Below are 19,243 nucleotides of genomic sequence, written 5' to 3' on the forward strand. Positions count from 1 at the left end.
GTTACATTACAATCGCACTGTACTGATATAGACGCGACGTCTTGCCTACTGTGATCGTGTGCAAAAGAGAGGAGTTGGACTAAAGGCGCAGTGTTGTGTTTCATTACTGCATCTTTACGACAAATCAGACTGAAGACCGGAATCACCTTCAACCATTTATATGAACGTACTCAACTCACACATACAAACCCCCCCCGTTGATGCTCCCCAACACACTACAGGCAGACCGGTGCAGCAGCACAGCGTTTCATTTTCATCGTTTCATCGTTATTTTCCCTTTATCATAAGACAACATCAATAGACCAACCCCTGAACATGTGGCCATCTTTTCTCCGATCAACGCAGAAGTATTTTAAATCTACACAGGTCAGACTGGCTCTCACAAGTCGTAGGGAAGAAGGGCGTCTACCGGACACCAACCTCTCAACTGCGTCTGTCTGTCTACCTGTATGGAGATACGACTGATGCGTCAGGTTCAAACGGGTTATTAAGACTAGAGAGTTTATGTTCATCCTCCCCGTTATGATACTCAAACAGATGCATTGAGTGGTTGATTGTTTGATACATATGCCTAAAAAGTGTTCGTATTCACACTAAATACTTTTGAACAAGTAAACGTTGTGTAGAAGCAACAGTTCCGGTAACAGAAATCTTATGTACATATTGTTGAGGGAAGAAAAAAAACTCGCACTGACTTGCAGTCAAGAGGCAGACAGACCACGCCTGAAAAACCAGGGGCGTAGAAGGAATTTAGACTTTTCCACCAGTGAAACACATCCCAACTCTTTTCCTCTTTTCACTGTGTCGACGCACTCAGCCACCCGACCCGACAGAGGAGAAGGAAAAGGACTTGCACAATGGCTGGGGTGGCATCAACGTTGGCCAAGAAGAGGGCTTTGGCCGCAGGATTTGGCACTAATGCCAATGCGTCGAAGTACCTAAACCAAGACTTCGAGTCTCTCAGGAGCGAGTGTCTGAGTAGAGGTTCACTTTTCACGGATGCCACTTTTCCAGCCGAACCCGCGTCCTTGGGATTCAATGAGCTCGGACCGAGATCTTCCAAAACCAGAGGTGTGCAATGGAAACGACCTGGGGTAAGTTACTGCCATTAAGCACAAGTTAAATGTCTGCTCTATGGCTGGATTTGTATTGATCAAAATAGACCAAAGCGTTATCTAGGAAACGACCTGGGGTAAGTTACTGCCTTTAAGCACAAGTTAAATGTCTGCTCTATGGCTGGATTTGTATTGATCAAAATAGACCAAAGCGTTATCTACCTCTGGAAAAAAAATAATAACTAAATATTTGATAAAACCGTATACCAAACAAAACAGACCAACTTTATACACGGGAAGTTGATCTACAACAGAAACAAGTTAGGATGCAATGTAAATATGATCAAACACAAGTTAACCAACCCTAAAGAAAACGGATTTAAACCAAAACTCAGAACTTAACAACCAGATCGAAAACAGCTATGATCCAGAACCTTATGTCACCTCTCACCTAACCAGAAACCAAACGTCCTTGTATACCCAGTTGAGAACCAGTATACTGCCTCTGGTAATTGAAGTAGGTATGTTCAATGACGTAGATGAAGAAGAGGGACTATGTACTGTGTGTGATTTTAGGGGAGGTGGACAATTTACTTTTTATTTGATAGTTCTTTATGTGATGAGCTGTACTGTTTGATTAAAAAAAATATTGCAAAGAAAACAAGAACTATTCTGGGTTGATGAGATGAAGGAAAAACTTGAATGTCTAATTCAAGGAAATAAGTTTTCCCGGCTGCACATTTTATCTTCGAGGACGATGCGGACAAGACAAGATGTATACCTCAAATGTTTCTGGTTAGTTTTCTCAATTGTTTTCCGCTGCCAGATTCATGTATGTTTATATGTACAATAGCAGTCAAAAGTTTGGACACACCTACTCATTCAACAGGTTTTCTTTCTTTTTAAAAACTATTTTCTACATTGTAGAATAATAATAATGATATCAAAACTATGAAATAACACATATGGAATCAGGTAGTAACCAAAAAAAGTGTTAAACAAATTAAAATATATTTTATATTTGAGATTATTCAAAGTAGCCACCCTTTGCCTTGATGACAGCTTTGCATACTCTTGGCATTCTCTCAACCAGCTTCATGAGATGGTCACCTGGAATGTATTTCAATTAACATGTCTGCCTTGTTAGAAGTTATTTTGTGGAATTTCTTTCCTTCTTAATGAGTTTGAGCCAATCAGTTGTGACAAGGTAGGGGTGGTATACAGAAGATGGCCCTATTTGGTAAAAGATCAAGTCCATATTATGGCAAGAACAACAGACAAGAACGTCTCTCTCATGGCTACCAGGAAGTTTGAAAAGACCGGCGTGGTGATACACAAAGCAACTCAAACAACATTGAAATTGCATCAATTATATATATTTTTTTATACATCTGGAGTTTGGCATTTCTCTTGTGATACGGTTTACAGCAGCACTGATAGTTGTGTTGACTTGACAACTGCGTCTGAGTTTTGAACAACTACTACCCCCCCCCCCTTTTTGTTGCATGCTGACTGAAGACCCAGATAGCCAGTAACTAGCTAACACCTGACACAGACGAAGAACTAGCAAGACAGTAACTAGCTAACACCAGACACAGATTAAGAACTAGCTAGCCAGTAACTAGCTAACACCAGACACAGACGAAGAACTAGCTTCCCAGTAACTAGCTAACACCAGACACAGATGAAGAACTAGCTACCCAGTAACTAGCTAACACTAAACACAGACAGAGAACTAGCTACCCAGTAACTAGCTAACACTAAACACAGATGAAGAACTAGCTACCCAGTAACTAGCTAACACCAGACACAGTTGAAGAACTAGCTACCCAGTAACTAGCTAACACCAAACACAGACGAAGAACTAGCAAGACAGTAACTAGCTAACACCAGACACAGATGAAGAACTAGCTAGCCAGTAACTAGCTAACACCAGACACAGACGAAGAACTAGCTACCCAGTAACTAGCTAACACTAAACACAGACAGAGAACTAGCTACCCAGTAACTAGCTAACACTAAACACAGATGAAGAACTAGCTACCCAGTAACTAGCTAACACTAAACACAGACAGAGAACTAGCTACCCAGTAACTAGCTAACACTAAACACAGATGAAGAACTAGCTACCCAGTAACTAGCTAACACCAGACACAGTTGAAGAACTAGCTACCCAGTAACTAGCTAACACCAAACACAGACGAAGAACTAGCAAGACAGTAACTAGCTAACACCAGACACAGATGAAGAACTAGCTACCCAGTAACTAACTAACACCAGACACAGACAGAGAACTAGCTAGCCAGTAACTAGCTAACACTAAACACAGACAGAGAACTAGCTACCCAGTAACTAGCTAACACTAAACACAGATGAAGAACTAGCTAGCCAGTAACTAGCTAACACCAGACACAGACGAAGAACTAGCTAGTCAGTAACTAGCTAACACCAGACACAGATGAAGAACTAGTTAGCCAGTAACTAATTAACACCAGACACATATGAAAGGGGAAACCTATAAGTATCTTTGCCAGAGATGAATAGGGTAAACTTTTAATTATATTTGCTGACACCCTATAATCAAATGTTGGCAACAGTAGAGAAGCTGCATAGCTATATAAACCACGCCCCTTTGCAAACACGCCTTCTCCAATGTTGGTTACAAGGCAGTACTTATTTAAATGAGTTAAGAGAATATCATGTTACAATTGGTGTATTCAAATGAGAGTTAAGGTGATGTCACCTTGTCGGTCTTAATAATGAATCCAAGTGTTTGACTTGGGGGGGAACTGTAACTTTATGATCAAACTTAATCAATGTAGAAGAGTCAGTCAGTTTGTCATACTTTGATGTTGTTTCCTTCACATATCATCACATTTCAAGAGAAACATGATTTTGACTGTTCATTTTAGGGTTCATAAGGCTTAACAGGCCTTACATTTTAGGGTTCATAAGGCTTAACAGGCCTTACATTTTAGGGTTCATAAGGCTTAACAGGCCTTACATTTTAGGGTTCATAAGGCTTAACAGGCCTTACATTATAGGGTTCATAAGGCTTAACAGGCCTTACATTTTTCATAAGGCTTAACAGGCCTTCATTATAGGCATAAGGCTTAACAGGCCTTACATTATAGGGTTCATAAGGCTTAACAGGCCTTACATTATAGGGTTCATAAGGCTTAACAGGCCTTACATTATAGGGTTCATAAGGCTTAACAGGCCTTACATTATAGGGTTCATAAGGCTTAACAGGCCTTACATTATAGGGTTCATAAGGCTTAACAGGCCTTACATTATAGGGTTCATAAGGCTTAACAGGCCTTACATTATAGGGTTGCCTTTACTTTAATGTTTTCAGCCTATGCAGCATTTTCAAATAATATTCAATTTTATTTATAAAAAGTCAGAATCTGGGCTTTTCTCTTCCCTCACTTGTGTTTCTGTTTATAATATGTATCAGACATAATGAAGATATATATATATTATAGGGTGTCAGATTATATATATATATATATATATATATATATATATACTTTGTTCTGATCTAAATCTTTATCATCAAACACAAATCCTCACTGGGAATATCTCTTTATAGCCTGGGTCCGTGATGTCACAGTAGTCTGATGGGCGTGTCCAGAAGCTTGTTATCCGTTTGATATGATTGGACCGTTGGGCGTAAAGGAATCACTTGTATCCAAAACAATTGAAACTGTTACCGTACGGCTAAATGAACCAGGAACATGGTCAGGGTGGTGTGGTGACTCATCCTCCAACTATTCGGACGGAACTTTGGCGTTCGTCATCTGATCCTACACCTTTTTGTTTTGTCTGTCAACAGATCGACTCGTAGACTTTGAGACAATTGAGGTTACGTTAGGTCATCGTGGACCCTGCCCTTTACTCGTGCATGACTTTAATGTGTATCGGTCTACCCTCTTCATTCATTCTACCCTCTTCATTCATTCTACCCTCTTCATTCATTCTACCCTCTTCATTCATTCTACCCTCTTCATTCTACCCTCTTCCTTCATTCTACCCTCTTCCTTCATTCTACCCTCTTCCTTCATTTTACCCTCTTCCTTCATTTTACCCTCTTCCTTCATTCTACCCTCTTCCTTCATTCTACCCTCTTCCTTCATTCTACCCTCTTCCTTCATTCTACCCTCTTCCTTCATTCTACCCTCTTCCTTCATTCTACCCTCTTCCTTCATTCTACACTCTTCCTTCATTCTACACTCTTCCTTCATTCTACACTCTTCATTCATTCTACCCTCTTCCTTCATTCTACCCTCTTCCTTCATTCTACCCTCTTCCTTCATTCTACCCTCTTCCTTCATTCTACCCTCTTCCTTCATTCTACCCTCTTCCTTCATTCTACCCTCTTCCTTCATTCTACCCTCTTCCTTCATTCTACCCTCTTCCTTCCTATGTGCTTTTATTTCATAACTATTATTGGGTGATCTTTTTAGTCAAATCTACTATGCATGTTACTGTCTAGTGAAAATCAGACTTTTAAAAGTTAATATTCTGTTAACGCATACCCAGATAATGCTGTTGACTCATCCTATACTCGTATTTGTGGCCAAAGCATAAATAGGAGAATAACTGCCCCCCCGCCCAAACAGACTTTAAAAAAATGCTTGCTATGGTGAAATCCTCCTGAGCTCCTGAGCTATGGTGAAATCCTCCTGAGCTCCTGAGCTATGGTGAAATCCTCCTGAGCTCCTGAGCTATGGTGAAATCCTCCTGAGCCAATCAGCGGTCTACTCGCATGAATGGTTTTAATCACCAGTATACGCCCACACCATTCAAACACAGAAAAGAGGCTTTTTTTAAAAACATGCTTAATTACAATTGTTTTGGAATTAAAACTATTTCACTCGTATTGTAATTAATTCTAGGTCATATGTGACCCGATTCAGGTAACTATGTCGCAAGTCACGACTTCGCAGGAGAGCCTTTTGAACGTAACAAAAAATATATTTTTTATTTAATAGAAATCTGGAAACACTGGACAGTTGCTTTAAAAGTTCAAAACACAGTTTTAATCATGTATTGGTCCCTGAATAGTAGATAATATAACAAATGCAGTGCTCTATGAAATAACTGAGGCTACACTAGTAGCTCATTGTGCAGTTATTCCCCCTGAGGCTACACTAGCAGCTCAATGTGCAGTTATTCCCCCTGAGGCTACAATAGCAGCTCAATGTGCAGTTATTCCCCCTGAGGCTACACTAGCAGCTCAATGTGCAGTTATTCCCCCTGAGGCTACACTAGCAGCTCATTGTGCAGTTCTTCCCCCATGAGGCTACACTAGTAGCTCAATGTGCAGTTATTCCCCCTGAGGCTACACTAGCAGCTCAATGTGCAGTTATTCCCCCTGAGGCTACACTAGTAGCTCAATGTGCAGTTATTCCCCCTGAGGCTACACTAGCAGCTCAATGTGCAGTTATTCCCCCTGAGGCTACACTAGCAGCTCAATGTGCAGTTATTCCCCCTGAGGCTACACTAGTAGCTCATTGTGCAGTTCTTCCCCCCCAAGCTAGCGTATTGCTTTAATTAGGGTTGCAAAGTTTGGAAGCCCCAAAATCTGTACTTTTTATTTTATTGAAATTCTCAGTAATATCTTTCACAGTTTTACTCATGCTTTGGTCATCTCTCCCTGAATAGGAGCTGGTGTCCAGCCCAGAGTTCATCGTTGGTGGAGCCTCGAGAACCGACATCTGCCAAGGCGGCTTGGGTAAGTCACTTTCATATTCGGTACCAAAACCAAAACCACAGGGTCGCCGGTTTGTAACAGTGTCCATGGTTTCAGCTGTGAGGAGGAGACGGGATAGTAAAAGTTAATGTGATTGATCACAGCATATGTAATAACATTCAGTTATTGCTTTAATCAGTTATTACACAGGTGATTTGGTTTCCTAGACTACCACTGAACAGCCTCCATGTTAGGTTGTTATCTCTGTCATGAGGTATAATAATTATATAAATAAATAATATAAAACATGTCAGGTTGCTATCTCTCTAAGGTACTGTATAATATAAAACATGTCAGGTTGTTATCTCTGTCATGAGGTATCATTTAAAACATGTCAGGGTGTTATCTCTGTCATGAGGTATCATTTAAAACATGTCAGGGTGTTATCTCTGTCATGAGGTATCATTTAAAACATGTCAGGGTGTTATCTCTGTCATGAGGTATCATTTAAAACATGTCAGGGTGTTATCTCTCTAAGGTACTGTATAATATAAAACATGTCAGGGTGTTATCTCTGTCATGAGGTATCATTTAAAACATGTCAGGGTGTTATCTCTCTAAGGTACTGTATAATATAAAACATGTCAGGGTGTTATCTCTGTCATGAGGTATCATTTAAAACATGTCAGGGTGTTATCTCTGTCATGAGGTATCATTTAAAACATGTCAGGGTGTTATCTCTGTCATGAGGTATCATTTAAAACATGTCAGGGTGTTATCTCTGTCATGAGGTATCATTTAAAACATGTCAGGGTGTTATCTCTGTCATGAGGTATCATTTAAAACATGTCAGGGTGTTATCTCTGTCATGAGGTATCATTTAAAACATGTCAGGGTGTTATCTCTGTCATGAGGTATCATTTAAAACATGTCTGGTTGTTATCTCTGAGGTATAAAACATGTAATGTTATCTCTGAGGTATAATAATATAAGACATGTCAAGTTGTTATTTCTGAGGTATAAAACATGTAATGTTATCTCTGAGGTATAATAATATAAGACATGATGTGTTGTTATCTCTGTAATGAGGTATAGTAGAAAATATGGAGATATCTCTATGGAAACCAGCTCAGTTACCATGCTGGGAGGAAGTCTTCACAGAGCCAGTTACTGGAAATGAGACCCACTTCCCTTTCCATTTGCTCACAACTAGCCTCACCCTCAACCGTTTACAAATCTTCTCTAACAAAGAAGATTTCTGACAAAGACGAGACGAGCTTTGGCATGGTGTTTATTTAACAGGGTAGACTAGTGTCCTGTCATTAACCCAGCAGGGTAGACTAGTGTCCTGTCATTAACCCAGCAGGGTAGACTAGTGGCCTGTCCTGTCATTAACCCAGCAGGGTAGACTAGTGGCCTGTCCTGTCATTAACCCAGCAGGGTAGACTAGTGTCCTGTCATTAACCCAGCAGGGTAGACTAGTGTCCTGTCATTAACCCAGCAGGGTAGACTAGTGTCCTGTCATTAACCCAGCAGGGTAGACTAGTGGCCTGTCATTAACCCAGCAGGGTAGACTAGTGGCCTGTCATTAACCCAGCAGGGTAGACTAGTGTCCTGTCATTAACCCAGCAGGGTAGACTAGTGGCCTGTCCTGTCATTAACCCAGCAGGGTAGACTAGTGGCCTGTCCTGTCATTAACCCAGCAGGGTAGACTAGTGTCCTGTCATTAACCCAGCAGGGTAGACTAGTGTCCTGTCATTAACCCAGCAGGGTAGACTAGTGTCCTGTCATTAACCCAGCAGGGTAGACTAGTGGCCTGTCCTGTCATTAACCCAGCAGGGTAGACTAGTGGCCTGTCCTGTCATTAACCCAGCAGGGTAGACTAGTGTCCTGTCATTAACCCAGCAGGGTAGACTAGTGGCCTGTCCTGTCATTAATCCAGCAGGGTAGACTAGTGGCCTGTCATTAACCCAGCAGGGTAGACTAGTGGCCTGTCCTGTCATTAACCCAGCAGGGTAGACTAGTGTCCTGTCATTAACCCAGCAGGGTAGACTAGTGTCCTGTCATTAACCCAGCAGGGTAGACTAGTGTCCTGTCATTAACCCAGCAGGGTAGACTAGTGGCCTGTCCTGTCATTAACCCAGCAGGGTAGACTAGTGGCCTGTCCTGTCATTAACCCAGCAGGGTAGACTAGTGGCCTGTCCTGTCATTAACCCAGCAGGGTAGACTAGTGTCCTGTCATTAACCCAGCAGGGTAGACTAGTGGCCTGTCCTGTCATTAACCCAGCAGGGTAGACTAGTGGCCTGTCATTAACCCAGCAGGGTAGACTAGTGGCCTGTCCTGTCATTAACCCAGCAGGGTAGACTAGTGTCCTGTCATTAACCCAGCAGGGTAGACTAGTGTCCTGTCATTAACCCAGCAGGGTAGACTAGTGGCCTGTCCTGTCATTAACCCAGCAGGGTAGACTAGTGGCCTGTCCTGTCATTAACCCAGCAGGGTAGACTAGTGGCCTGTCCTGTCATTAACCCAGCAGGGTAGACTAGTGGCCTGTCCTGTCATTAACCCAGCAGGGTAGACTAGTGGCCTGTCCTGTCATTAACCCAGCAGGGTAGACTAGTGTCCTGTCATTAACCCAGCAGGGTAGACTAGTGGCCTGTCCTGTCATTAACCCAGCAGGGTAGACTAGTGGCCTGTCATTAACCCAGCAGGGTAGACTAGTGGCCTGTCCTGCCATTAACCCAGCAGGGTAGACTAGTGTCCTGTCATTAACCCAGCAGGGTAGACTAGTGTCCTGTCATTAACCCAGCAGGGTAGACTAGTGTCCTGTCATTAACCCAGCAGGGTAGACTAGTGGCCTGTCCTGTCATTAACCCAGCAGGGTAGACTAGTGGCCTGTCCTGTCATTAACCCAGCAGGGTAGACTAGTGGCCTGTCCTGTCATTAACCCAGCAGGGTAGACTAGTGGCCTGTCCTGTCATTAACCCAGCAGGGTAGACTAGTGTCCTGTCATTAACCCAGCAGGGTAGACTAGTGGCCTGTCCTGTCATTAACCCAGCAGGGTAGACTAGTGGCCTGTCCTGTCATTAACCCAGCAGGGTAGACTAGTGTACTGGCCTGTCATTAACCCAGCAGGGTAGACTAGTGGCCTGGCCTGTCATTAACCCAGCAGGGTAGACTAGTGGCCTGTCCTGTCATTAACCCAGCAGGGTAGACTAGTGTCCTGTCATTAACCCAGCAGGGTAGACTAGTGTCCTGTCCTGTCATTAACCCAGCAGGGTAGACTAGTGTCCTGTCCTGTCATTAACCCAGCAGGGTAGACTAGTGTCCTGTCATTAACCCAGCAGGGTAGACTAGTGTCCTGTCATTAACCCAGCAGGGTAGACTAGTGTCCTGTCATTAACCCAGCAGGGTAGACTAGTGTCCTGTCATTAACCCAGCAGGGTAGACTAGTGGCCTGTCCTGTCATTAACCCAGCAGGGTAGACTAGTGGCCTGTCCTGTCATTAACCCAGCAGGGTAGACTAGTGGCCTGTCCTGTCATTAACCCAGCAGGGTAGACTAGTGGCCTGTCATTAACCCAGCAGGGTAGACTAGTGTCCTGTCATTAACCCAGCAGGGTAGACTAGTGTCCTGTCATTAACCCAGCAGGGTAGACTAGTGGCCTGTCCTGTCATTAACCCAGCAGGGTAGACTAGTGGCCTGTCCTGTCATTAACCCAGCAGGGTAGACTAGTGGCCTGTCCTGTCATTAACCCAGCAGGGTAGACTAGTGGCCTGTCCTGTCATTAACCCAGCAGGGTAGACTAGTGTCCTGTCATTAACCCAGCAGGGTAGACTAGTGGCCTGTCCTGTCATTAACCCAGCAGGGTAGACTAGTGTACTGGCCTGTCATTAACCCACCAGGGTAGACTAGTGTCCTGTCATTAACCCACCAGGGTAGACTAGTGTCCTGGCCTGTCATTAACCCACCAGGGTAGACTAGTGTACTGGCCTGTCATTAACCCAGCAGGGTAGACTAGTGTACTGGCCTGTCATTAGCAGGGTAGACTAGCGGACCAATGCTCTTAACTGCTAGGCTATCTGCTGTGTTTGTTTCCAGGATATATCAGTTCTCAGGGTTCTGTGTTTGTTTCAGGATATATCAGTTCTCAGGGTTCTGTGTTTGTTTCCAGGATATATCAGGGTTCTGTGTTTGTTTCCAGGATATATCAGGGTTCTGTGTTTGTTTCCAGGATATATCAGGGTTCTGTGTTTGTTTCCAGGATATATCAGGGTTCTGTGTTTGTTTCCAGGATATATCAGTTCTCAGGGTTCTGTGTTTGTTTCCAGGATATATCAGTTCTCAGGGTTCTGTGTTTGTTTCCAGGATATATCAGTTCTCAGGGTTCTGTGTTTGTTTCCAGGATATATCAGTTCTCAGGGTTCTGTGTTTGTTTCCAGGATATATCAGTTCTCAGGGTTCTGTGTTTGTTTCCAGGATATATCAGGGTTCTGTGTTTGTTTCCAGGATATATCAGTTCTCAGGGTTCTGTGTTTGTTTCCAGGATATATCAGGGTTCTGTGTTTGTTTCCAGGATATATCAGTTCTCAGGGTTCTGTGTTTGTTTCCAGGATATATCAGGGTTCTGTGTTTGTTTCCAGGATATATCAGGGTTCTGTGTTTGTTTCCAGGATATATCAGGGTTCTGTGTTTGTTTCCAGGATATATCAGTTCTCAGGGTTCTGTGTTTGTTTCCAGGATATATCAGGGTTCTGTGTTTGTTTCCAGGATATATCAGTTATCAGGGTTCTGTGTTTGTTTCCAGGATATATCAGTTCTCAGGGTTCTGTGTTTGTTTCCAGGACATATCAGTTCTCAGGGTTCTGTGTTTGTTTCCAGGACATATCAGTTCTCAGGGTTCTGTGTTTGTTTCCAGGACATATCAGTTCTCAGGGTTCTGTGTTTGTTTCCAGGACATATCAGTTCTCAGGGTTCTGTGTTTGTTTCCAGGATATATCAGTTCTCAGGGTTCTGTGTTTGTTTCCAGGATATATCAGGGTTCTGTGTTTGTTTCCAGGACATATCAGTTCTCAGGGTTCTGTGTTTGTTTCCAGGATATATTAGGGTTCTGTGTTTGTTTCCAGGACATATCAGTTCTCAGGGTTCTGTGTTTGTTTCCAGGATATATCAGTTCTCAGGGTTCTGTGTTTGTTTCCAGGACATATCAGTTCTCAGGGTTCTGTGTTTGTTTCCAGGACATATCAGTTCTCAGGGTTCTGTGTTTGTTTCCAGGATATATCAGTTCTCAGGGTTCTGTGTTTGTTTCCAGGACATATCAGTTCTCAGGGTTCTGTGTTTGTTTCCAGGACATATCAGTTCTCAGGGTTCTGTGTTTGTTTCCAGGACATATCAGTTCTCAGGGTTCTGTGTTTGTTTCCAGGACATATCAGTTCTCAGGGTTCTGTGTTTGTTTCCAGGACATATCAGTTCTCAGGGTTCTGTGTTTGTTTCCAGGATATATCAGGGTTCTGGATTTGTTTCCAGGACATATCAGTTCTCAGGGTTCTGTGTTTGTTTCCAGGATATATCAGGGTTCTGTGTTTGTTTCCAGGACATATCAGTTCTCAGGGTTCTGTGTTTGTTTCCAGGATATATCAGGGTTCTGTGTTTGTTTCCAGGACATATCAGTTCTCAGGGTTCTGTGTTTGTTTCCAGGACATATCAGTTCTCAGGGTTCTGTGTTTGTTTCCAGGATATATCAGGGTTCTGTGTTTGTTTCCAGGACATATCAGTTCTCAGGGTTCTGTGTTTGTTTCCAGGATATATCAGTTCTCAGGGTTCTGTGTTTGTTTCCAGGATATATCAGTTCTCAGGGTTCTGTGTTTGTTTCCAGGACATATCAGTTCTCAGGGTTCTGTGTTTGTTTCCAGGACATATGAGTTCTCAGGGTTCTGTGTTTGTTTCCAGGATATATCAGTTCTCAGGGTTCTGTGTTTGTTTCCAGGATATATCAGTTCTCAGGGTTCTGTGTTTGTTTCCAGGACATATCAGTTCTCAGGGTTCTGTGTTTGTTTCCAGGACATATGAGTTCTCAGGGTTCTGTGTTTGTTTCCAGGATATATCAGTTCTCAGGGTTCTGTGTTTGTTTCCAGGATATATCAGTTCTCAGGGTTCTGTGTTTGTTTCCAGGATATATCAGTTCTCAGGGTTCTGTGTTTGTTTCCAGGACATATCAGTTCTCAGGGTTCTGTGTTTGTTTCCAGGATATATCAGTTCTCAGGGTTCTGTGTTTGTTTCCAGGACATATCAGTTCTCAGGGTTCTGTGTTTGTTTCCAGGACATATCAGTTCTCAGGGTTCTGTGTTTGTTTCCAGGACATATCAGTTCTCAGGGTTCTGTGTTACTGTCAGTCAGCATATTCAATAGTGTGACTATTGGTTAAATCACTGCCTCACCATAGACACTGAAGTCGCGTCTGGTTTATCCAGGCTAGTGATGATGCCCAGTCAGAGCAGGAAGTTTGGATCATTTCAGGCGTGGCTCTTTAAACAAACAGACTGCGCCAGATCTATTTTGCATAACACATATTTTGCAAAGCTCTGGGTCTGCAATCTGGGTCACATTAGTCCCCTGCAGGGTCTCATACAAGTTATCTTTATAATGACTGGGTCACATTAGTCCCCTGCAGGGTCTCATACAAGTTATCTTTATAATGACTGGGTCACATTAGTCCCCTGCAGGGTCTCATACAAGTTATCTTTATAATGACTGGGTCACATTAGTCCCCTGCAGGGCGTATTTTTGTAATAGGAGGAGGAACACTCATTTATAACTGTCAATATCTCCTTCCCTTTTCTGATTGTTGATCAACCCAGTAGACATACTAATTTACTGTAACTAAAGACAAAACAATTGGTTTAATGGAGAAATCGTGTCCACAAACGTGTGCCAAAACAAGTCCCAGTCCCGACGACAGACACGGGACAGACGACATGCTGAGACTGTGAACTGTACTGAGGTCAGCTGTTCTCTTTTTAATGTGAATATCGTCTGTGGAACTGAACTGGGCAGGGAACTGGTTGTGTGTGTTTTGTAGGGTGGCTTTCACTGGTTGTGTGTGTGTGTGTGTGTGTGTGTGTGTGTGTGTGTGTGTGTGTGTGTGTACAATTATTAGAATGAACTAAAATATAAAATGCACCATGTAAAGTGTTGGTCCCATGTTTCATGAGCTGAAATAAAAGATCCCCGAAATGTTCCTTGCGCACAAAAAGCTGATTTCTCTCAAATGTTGTGTTTAGATCCCTGTTAGTGAGCATTTCTCCTTTACCAAGATAATCCATCCACCTGACAGGTGTGGCATATCAAGAAGCTGATTAAACAGCATGATCATTACACAGGTGCACCTTGTGCTGGGGACAATAATAAACGGCCGTTCTAAAATGTGCAGTTTTGTCACACAACACAATGCCACAGATGCCTCAAGTTTTGAGGGAGCGTCCCATTGAACAGTTCCCAGAGAATTCAATGTTCATTTCTCAACCATAAGCCGCCTCAAACTTCGTTTGAGAGAATTTGGCGGTACGTCCAACCGGCCTGACAACTGCAGACCACGTGTATGGCGTTGTATGGGTGGGCTGTTTGCTGACGTCAACGTTGTGAACAGAGTGGTGACGGTGGGGTTATGGTACGACCAGACCAGGACCTCCACATCCGGCTTCTTTACCTGCGGGATCGTCTGAGACCAGGTACTCGGGCAGCTGATGAAACCGAGGAGTATTTCTGTCTGTAATAAAGCCCTTTTGTGGGGAAAAACTCATTCTGATTGGCTGAGGCTCCCAAGTGGGTGGCCCTATGCCCACCCATGTCTACTCCCCTGCCCAGTCATGTGAGATCCATAGATTAGGGCCTAATGAATTTATTTCAATGGACTGATTTCCTTCTATGAGCTGTAACTCAGTAAAATCCTAGACATTGTTGCATGTTGTGTTTATATATTTTGTCAGTATAGAATGAAAAGCAATTAGTCAATCAGGAATGTTCAGAATGAGGTTTGAATACTGACCAGTGATGACCTCCACTCCCTTTAGTCTCTCTGACCTGTGATGACCTCCACTCCCTTAGTCTCTCTGACCTGTGACCTCCACTCCCTTAGTCTCTCTGACCTGTGACCTCCACTCCCTTAGTCTCTCTGACCTGTGACCTCCACTCCCTTAGTCTCTCTGACCTGTGACCTCCACTCCCTTAGTCTCTCTGACCTGTGACCTCCACTCCCTTAGTCTCTCTGACCTGTGATGACCTCCACTCCCTTAGTCTCTCTGACCTGTGATGACCTCCACTCCCTTAGTCTCTCTGACCTGTGATGACCTCCACTCCCTTAGTCTCTCTGACCTGTGACCTCCACTCCCTTAGTCTCTCTGACCTGTGATGACCTCCACTCCCTTAGTCTCTCTGACCTGTGATGACCTCCACTCCCTTAGTCTCTCTGACCTGTGATGACCTCCACTCCCTTAGTCTCTCTGACCTGTGACCTCCACTCCCTTAGTCTCTCTGACCTGTGACCTCCACTCCCTTCGTCTCTCTGACCTGTGACCTCCACTCCCTTAGTCTCTCTGACCTGTGATGACCTCCTCTCCCTTCGTCTCTCTGACCTGTGACCTCCACTCCCTTCGTCTCTCTGACCTGTGACCTCCACTCCCTTAGTCTCTCTGACCTGTGATGACCTCCTCTCCCTTCGTCTCTCTGACCTGTGACCTCCACTCCCTTCGTCTCTCTCTGACCTGTGATCTCCACTCCCTTAGTCTCTCTGACCTGTGACCTCCACTCCCTTCGTCTCTCTGACCTGTGACCTCCACTCCCTTCGTCTCTCTGACCTGTGACCTCCACTCCCTTAGTCTCTCTGACCTGTGATGACCTCCACTCCCTTAGTCTCTCTCTGACCTGTGATGACCTCCACTCCCTTAGTCTCTCTGACCTGTGACCTCCACTCCCTTCGTCTCTCTGACCTGTGACCTCCACTCCCTTAGTCTCTCTGACCAGTGATGACCTCCACTCCCTTCGTCTCTCTGACCTGTGACCTCCACTCCCTTAGTCTCTCTGACCTGTGACCTCCACTCCCTTAGTCTCTCTGACCTGTGATGACCTCCACTCCCTTCGTCTCTCTGACCTGTGACCTCCACTCCCTTAGTCTCTCTGACCAGTGATGACCTCCACTCCCTTCGTCTCTCTGACCTGTGACCTCCACTCCCTTAGTCTCTCTGACCTGTGATGACCTCCACTCCCTTCGTCTCTCTGACCTGTGATGACCTCCACTCCCTTCGTCTCTCTGACCTGTGATGACCTCCACTCCCTTCGTCTCTCTCTCTGACCTGTGACCTCCACTCCCTTAGTCTCTCTGACCTGTGATGACCTCCACTCCCGTAGTCTCTCTGACCTGTGACCTCCACTCCCTTAGTCTCTCTGACCTGTGATGACCTCCACTCCCTTAGTCTCTCTCTGACCTGTGATGACCTCCACTCCCTTAGTCTCTCTGACCTGTGACCTCCACTCCCTTAGTCTCTCTGACCTGTGACCTCCACTCCCTTAGTCTCTCTCTGACCTGTGATGACCTCCACTCCCTTAGTCTCTCTGACCTGTGACCTCCACTCCCTTAGTCTCTCTGACCTGTGACCTCCACTCCCTTCGTCTCTCTCTGACCTGTGATGACCTCCACTCCCTTAGTCTCTCTGACCTGTGACCTCCACTCCCTTAGTCTCTCTGACCTGTGACCTCCACTCCCTTAGTCTCTATGACCTGTGACCTCCACTCCCTTCGTCTCTCTCTGACCTGTGATGACCTCCACTCCCTTAGTCTCTCTGACCTGTGACCTCCACTCCCTTAGTCTCTCTGACCTGTGACCTCCACTCCCTTAGTCTCTCTGACCTGTGATGACCTCCACTCCCTTCGTCTCTCTGACCTGTGACCTCCACTCCCTTAGTCTCTCTGACCTGTGACCTCCACTCCCTTCGTCTCTCTGACCTGTGACCTCCACTCCCTTCGTCTCTCTCTGACCTGTGACCTCCACTCCCTTAGTCTCTCTGACCTGTGGTGACCTCCACTCCCTTAGTCTCTCTGACCTGTGGTGACCTCCACTCCCTTAGTCTCTCTGACCTGTGACCTCCACTCCCTTCGTCTCTCTCTGACCTGTGATGACCTCCACTCCCTTCGTCTCTCTGACCTGTGACCTCCACTCCCTTAGTGTCTCTCTCTGACCTGTGACCTCCACTCCCTTCGTCTCTCTGACCTGTGACCTCCACTCCCTTCGTCTCTCTGACCTGTGATGACCTCCACTCCCTTCGTCTCTCTGACCTGTGATGACCTCCACTCCCTTCGTCTCTCTGACCTGTGACCTCCACTCCCTTCGTCTCTCTCTCTGACCTGTGACCTCCACTCCCTTAGTCTCTCTTCTCTGTTTCCCCCTCCAGGTGACTGCTGGCTCCTGGCGGCCATCGCCTCTCTGACCCTGAATGAAGATGTGATGGCCCGGGTTGTTCCTGCAGGACAAGGCTTTGGACGTGGAGAGTACGCTGGGATCTTTCACTTCCAGGTAGAGACGGTGTCACTGGCTGCATCCCAAAATGCCTCCCTATATAGTACACTACTTTTAAACTAGGCTAAAGTGTAGTACATAATGAAGGGAATAGTGTGCAATTTGGTGCGCAGGCCAGTGTTCATTTACTTTAACAAATATAGTGACTAAAATATTAGTTGAAAGTATATTTTTCAGTGGCAATTGACGAGAGTAAGTGACTAAATAGACCCAGAAAAAACTAGAACCAAACAAAAGTAACTTCAGTTTTCTCTGTGACTAAAATTTGACTACTAAGTGGATTGGACAAGAGTTTTTGGAGAGATTTTCAGTCATAAAGCACAATTTAATATTAGCAGCAACACAGTTCTGTTCAGTAGTGGGAAGGAAGCATATCACCCGGCACATACAACCTACATCAGCTGGTGAGCTGCAGAGGGGACAACCACCACATACAACCTATATCAGCTGGTGAGCTGCAGAGGGGACAACCACCACATACAACCTATATCAGCTGGTGAGCTGCAGAGGGGACAACTGGTACATACAACCTATATCAGCTGGTGAGCTGCAGAGGGGACAACTGGTACATACAACCTATATCAGCTGGTGAGCTACAGAGGGGACAACCACCACATACAACCTATATCAGCTGGTGAGCTGCAGAGGGGACAACTGGTACATACAACCTATATCAGCTGGTGAGCTGCAGAGGGGACAACCACCACATACAACCTATATCAGCTGGTGAGCTGCAGAGGGGACAACCACCACATACAACCTACATCAGCTGGTGAGCTGCAGAGGGGACAACCACCACATACAACCTACATCAGCTGGTGAGCTGCAGGGGGGACAACCACCACATACAACCTACATCAGCTGGTGAGCTGCAGGGGGGACAACCACCACATACAACCTACATCAGCTGGTGAGCTACAGGGGGGACAACCACCACATACAACCTACATCAGCTGGTGAGCTGCAGGGGGGACAACTGGTACATACAACCTACATCAGCTGGTGAGCTACAGAGGGGACAAGCAATGAGTGTGGGAAGAAAGGCTCCACCTCCGATTATACACATGGCGACTCTATTGATTCCCCTGTAGCTCACCAGTCCCCACCAGCCTGCTATAGTTACCCTTTTGCCTGGTTAAAAAACACAGGCTGCTCTATGAAATGTAAAACAATAGCAGCATTAAGTTGAATAGTAAAACAACAGTGAAGTAAACAGTCTTTGAATTTGTAGTCTCGCTTAGCCCCTCCCACTTTTCATATCCAGGTTCTGTTGTGGAAACATCTTAACTCAAAAGATCACCGACGCTACGTTTTCTTCCTTTCTGTCGTGCCTTTTTACATTTATTCAGCGTATGGCGGACCTTCTGAAACTGGGCTACTTGCGGACCGTTAACGATTTGTTTTTGGCTACAAACCTTGAACATCCATGTCACTTCATTAGAAAGCTATTAGCGCCGACAACCTGGGCCTCTTTCAGAGCAGGAGTCTACGTTTTGGAACCTTCAGATAGAAATATGCTATGTAGAACAAATATGCCTCTTGCCTCATGTTGAATAAGGAATAACGTCTGTTCTATTCATGGCATTTCTATCTGCAACGCTCAATAAAAAAAAATATATCTTGTCCCATCATTGCAACTTCTGTACGGACTTGGGAGAGGGTCTCGCGGTCACTGCCAGGGTCGAACCCGGGTCTGTAGTGATGCCTCAAGCACTGCGGTGCACCACTCGGGGGGGGCAGAATGTTTCTGAGCTAAACGTGGCCTTGGTAACATTATCAGTAGACTAAATGCAAATATTTGTTGGCACAGAAAGGACATTTCCTCTTGCCACTATTGCTGTATCTGACTGGGGAAATGACTTTATGTTGCGTTCATGTGGACCCAGTGACTCAGAGATGAGCACTTGGACCAGGACTCGCGCACTG

General features: G+C 44.9%; 1 protein-coding gene across 3 annotated transcripts in view; it reads left to right on the forward strand.

Annotated features, from left to right (window-relative positions):
- The first annotated feature begins 407 nt into the window (after window positions 1-407).
- Window positions 408-19,243, forward strand: part of LOC115126231 (calpain-2 catalytic subunit-like) — a 58,077-nt gene continuing 39,241 nt past the window's right edge. For 2 of the 3 annotated variants that reach the window (XM_065002705.1, XM_065002706.1), the window contains exons 1-3: window positions 408-1,094; window positions 6,726-6,795; window positions 17,193-17,314. In XM_065002705.1, coding sequence (XP_064858777.1) covers window positions 858-1,094; window positions 6,726-6,795; window positions 17,193-17,314 — 429 coding nt within the window. In that variant the 5' untranslated portion in view covers window positions 408-857. The remainder of the gene's footprint in view (window positions 1,095-6,725; window positions 6,796-17,192; window positions 17,315-19,243) is intronic. The other variant, XR_010459354.1, reaches the window with a different exon arrangement.

The sequence above is a fragment of the Oncorhynchus nerka genome, linkage group LG16 (assembly GCF_034236695.1).
Source record: "Oncorhynchus nerka isolate Pitt River linkage group LG16, Oner_Uvic_2.0, whole genome shotgun sequence".
Taxonomy (NCBI): Eukaryota; Metazoa; Chordata; class Actinopteri; order Salmoniformes; family Salmonidae; genus Oncorhynchus; species Oncorhynchus nerka.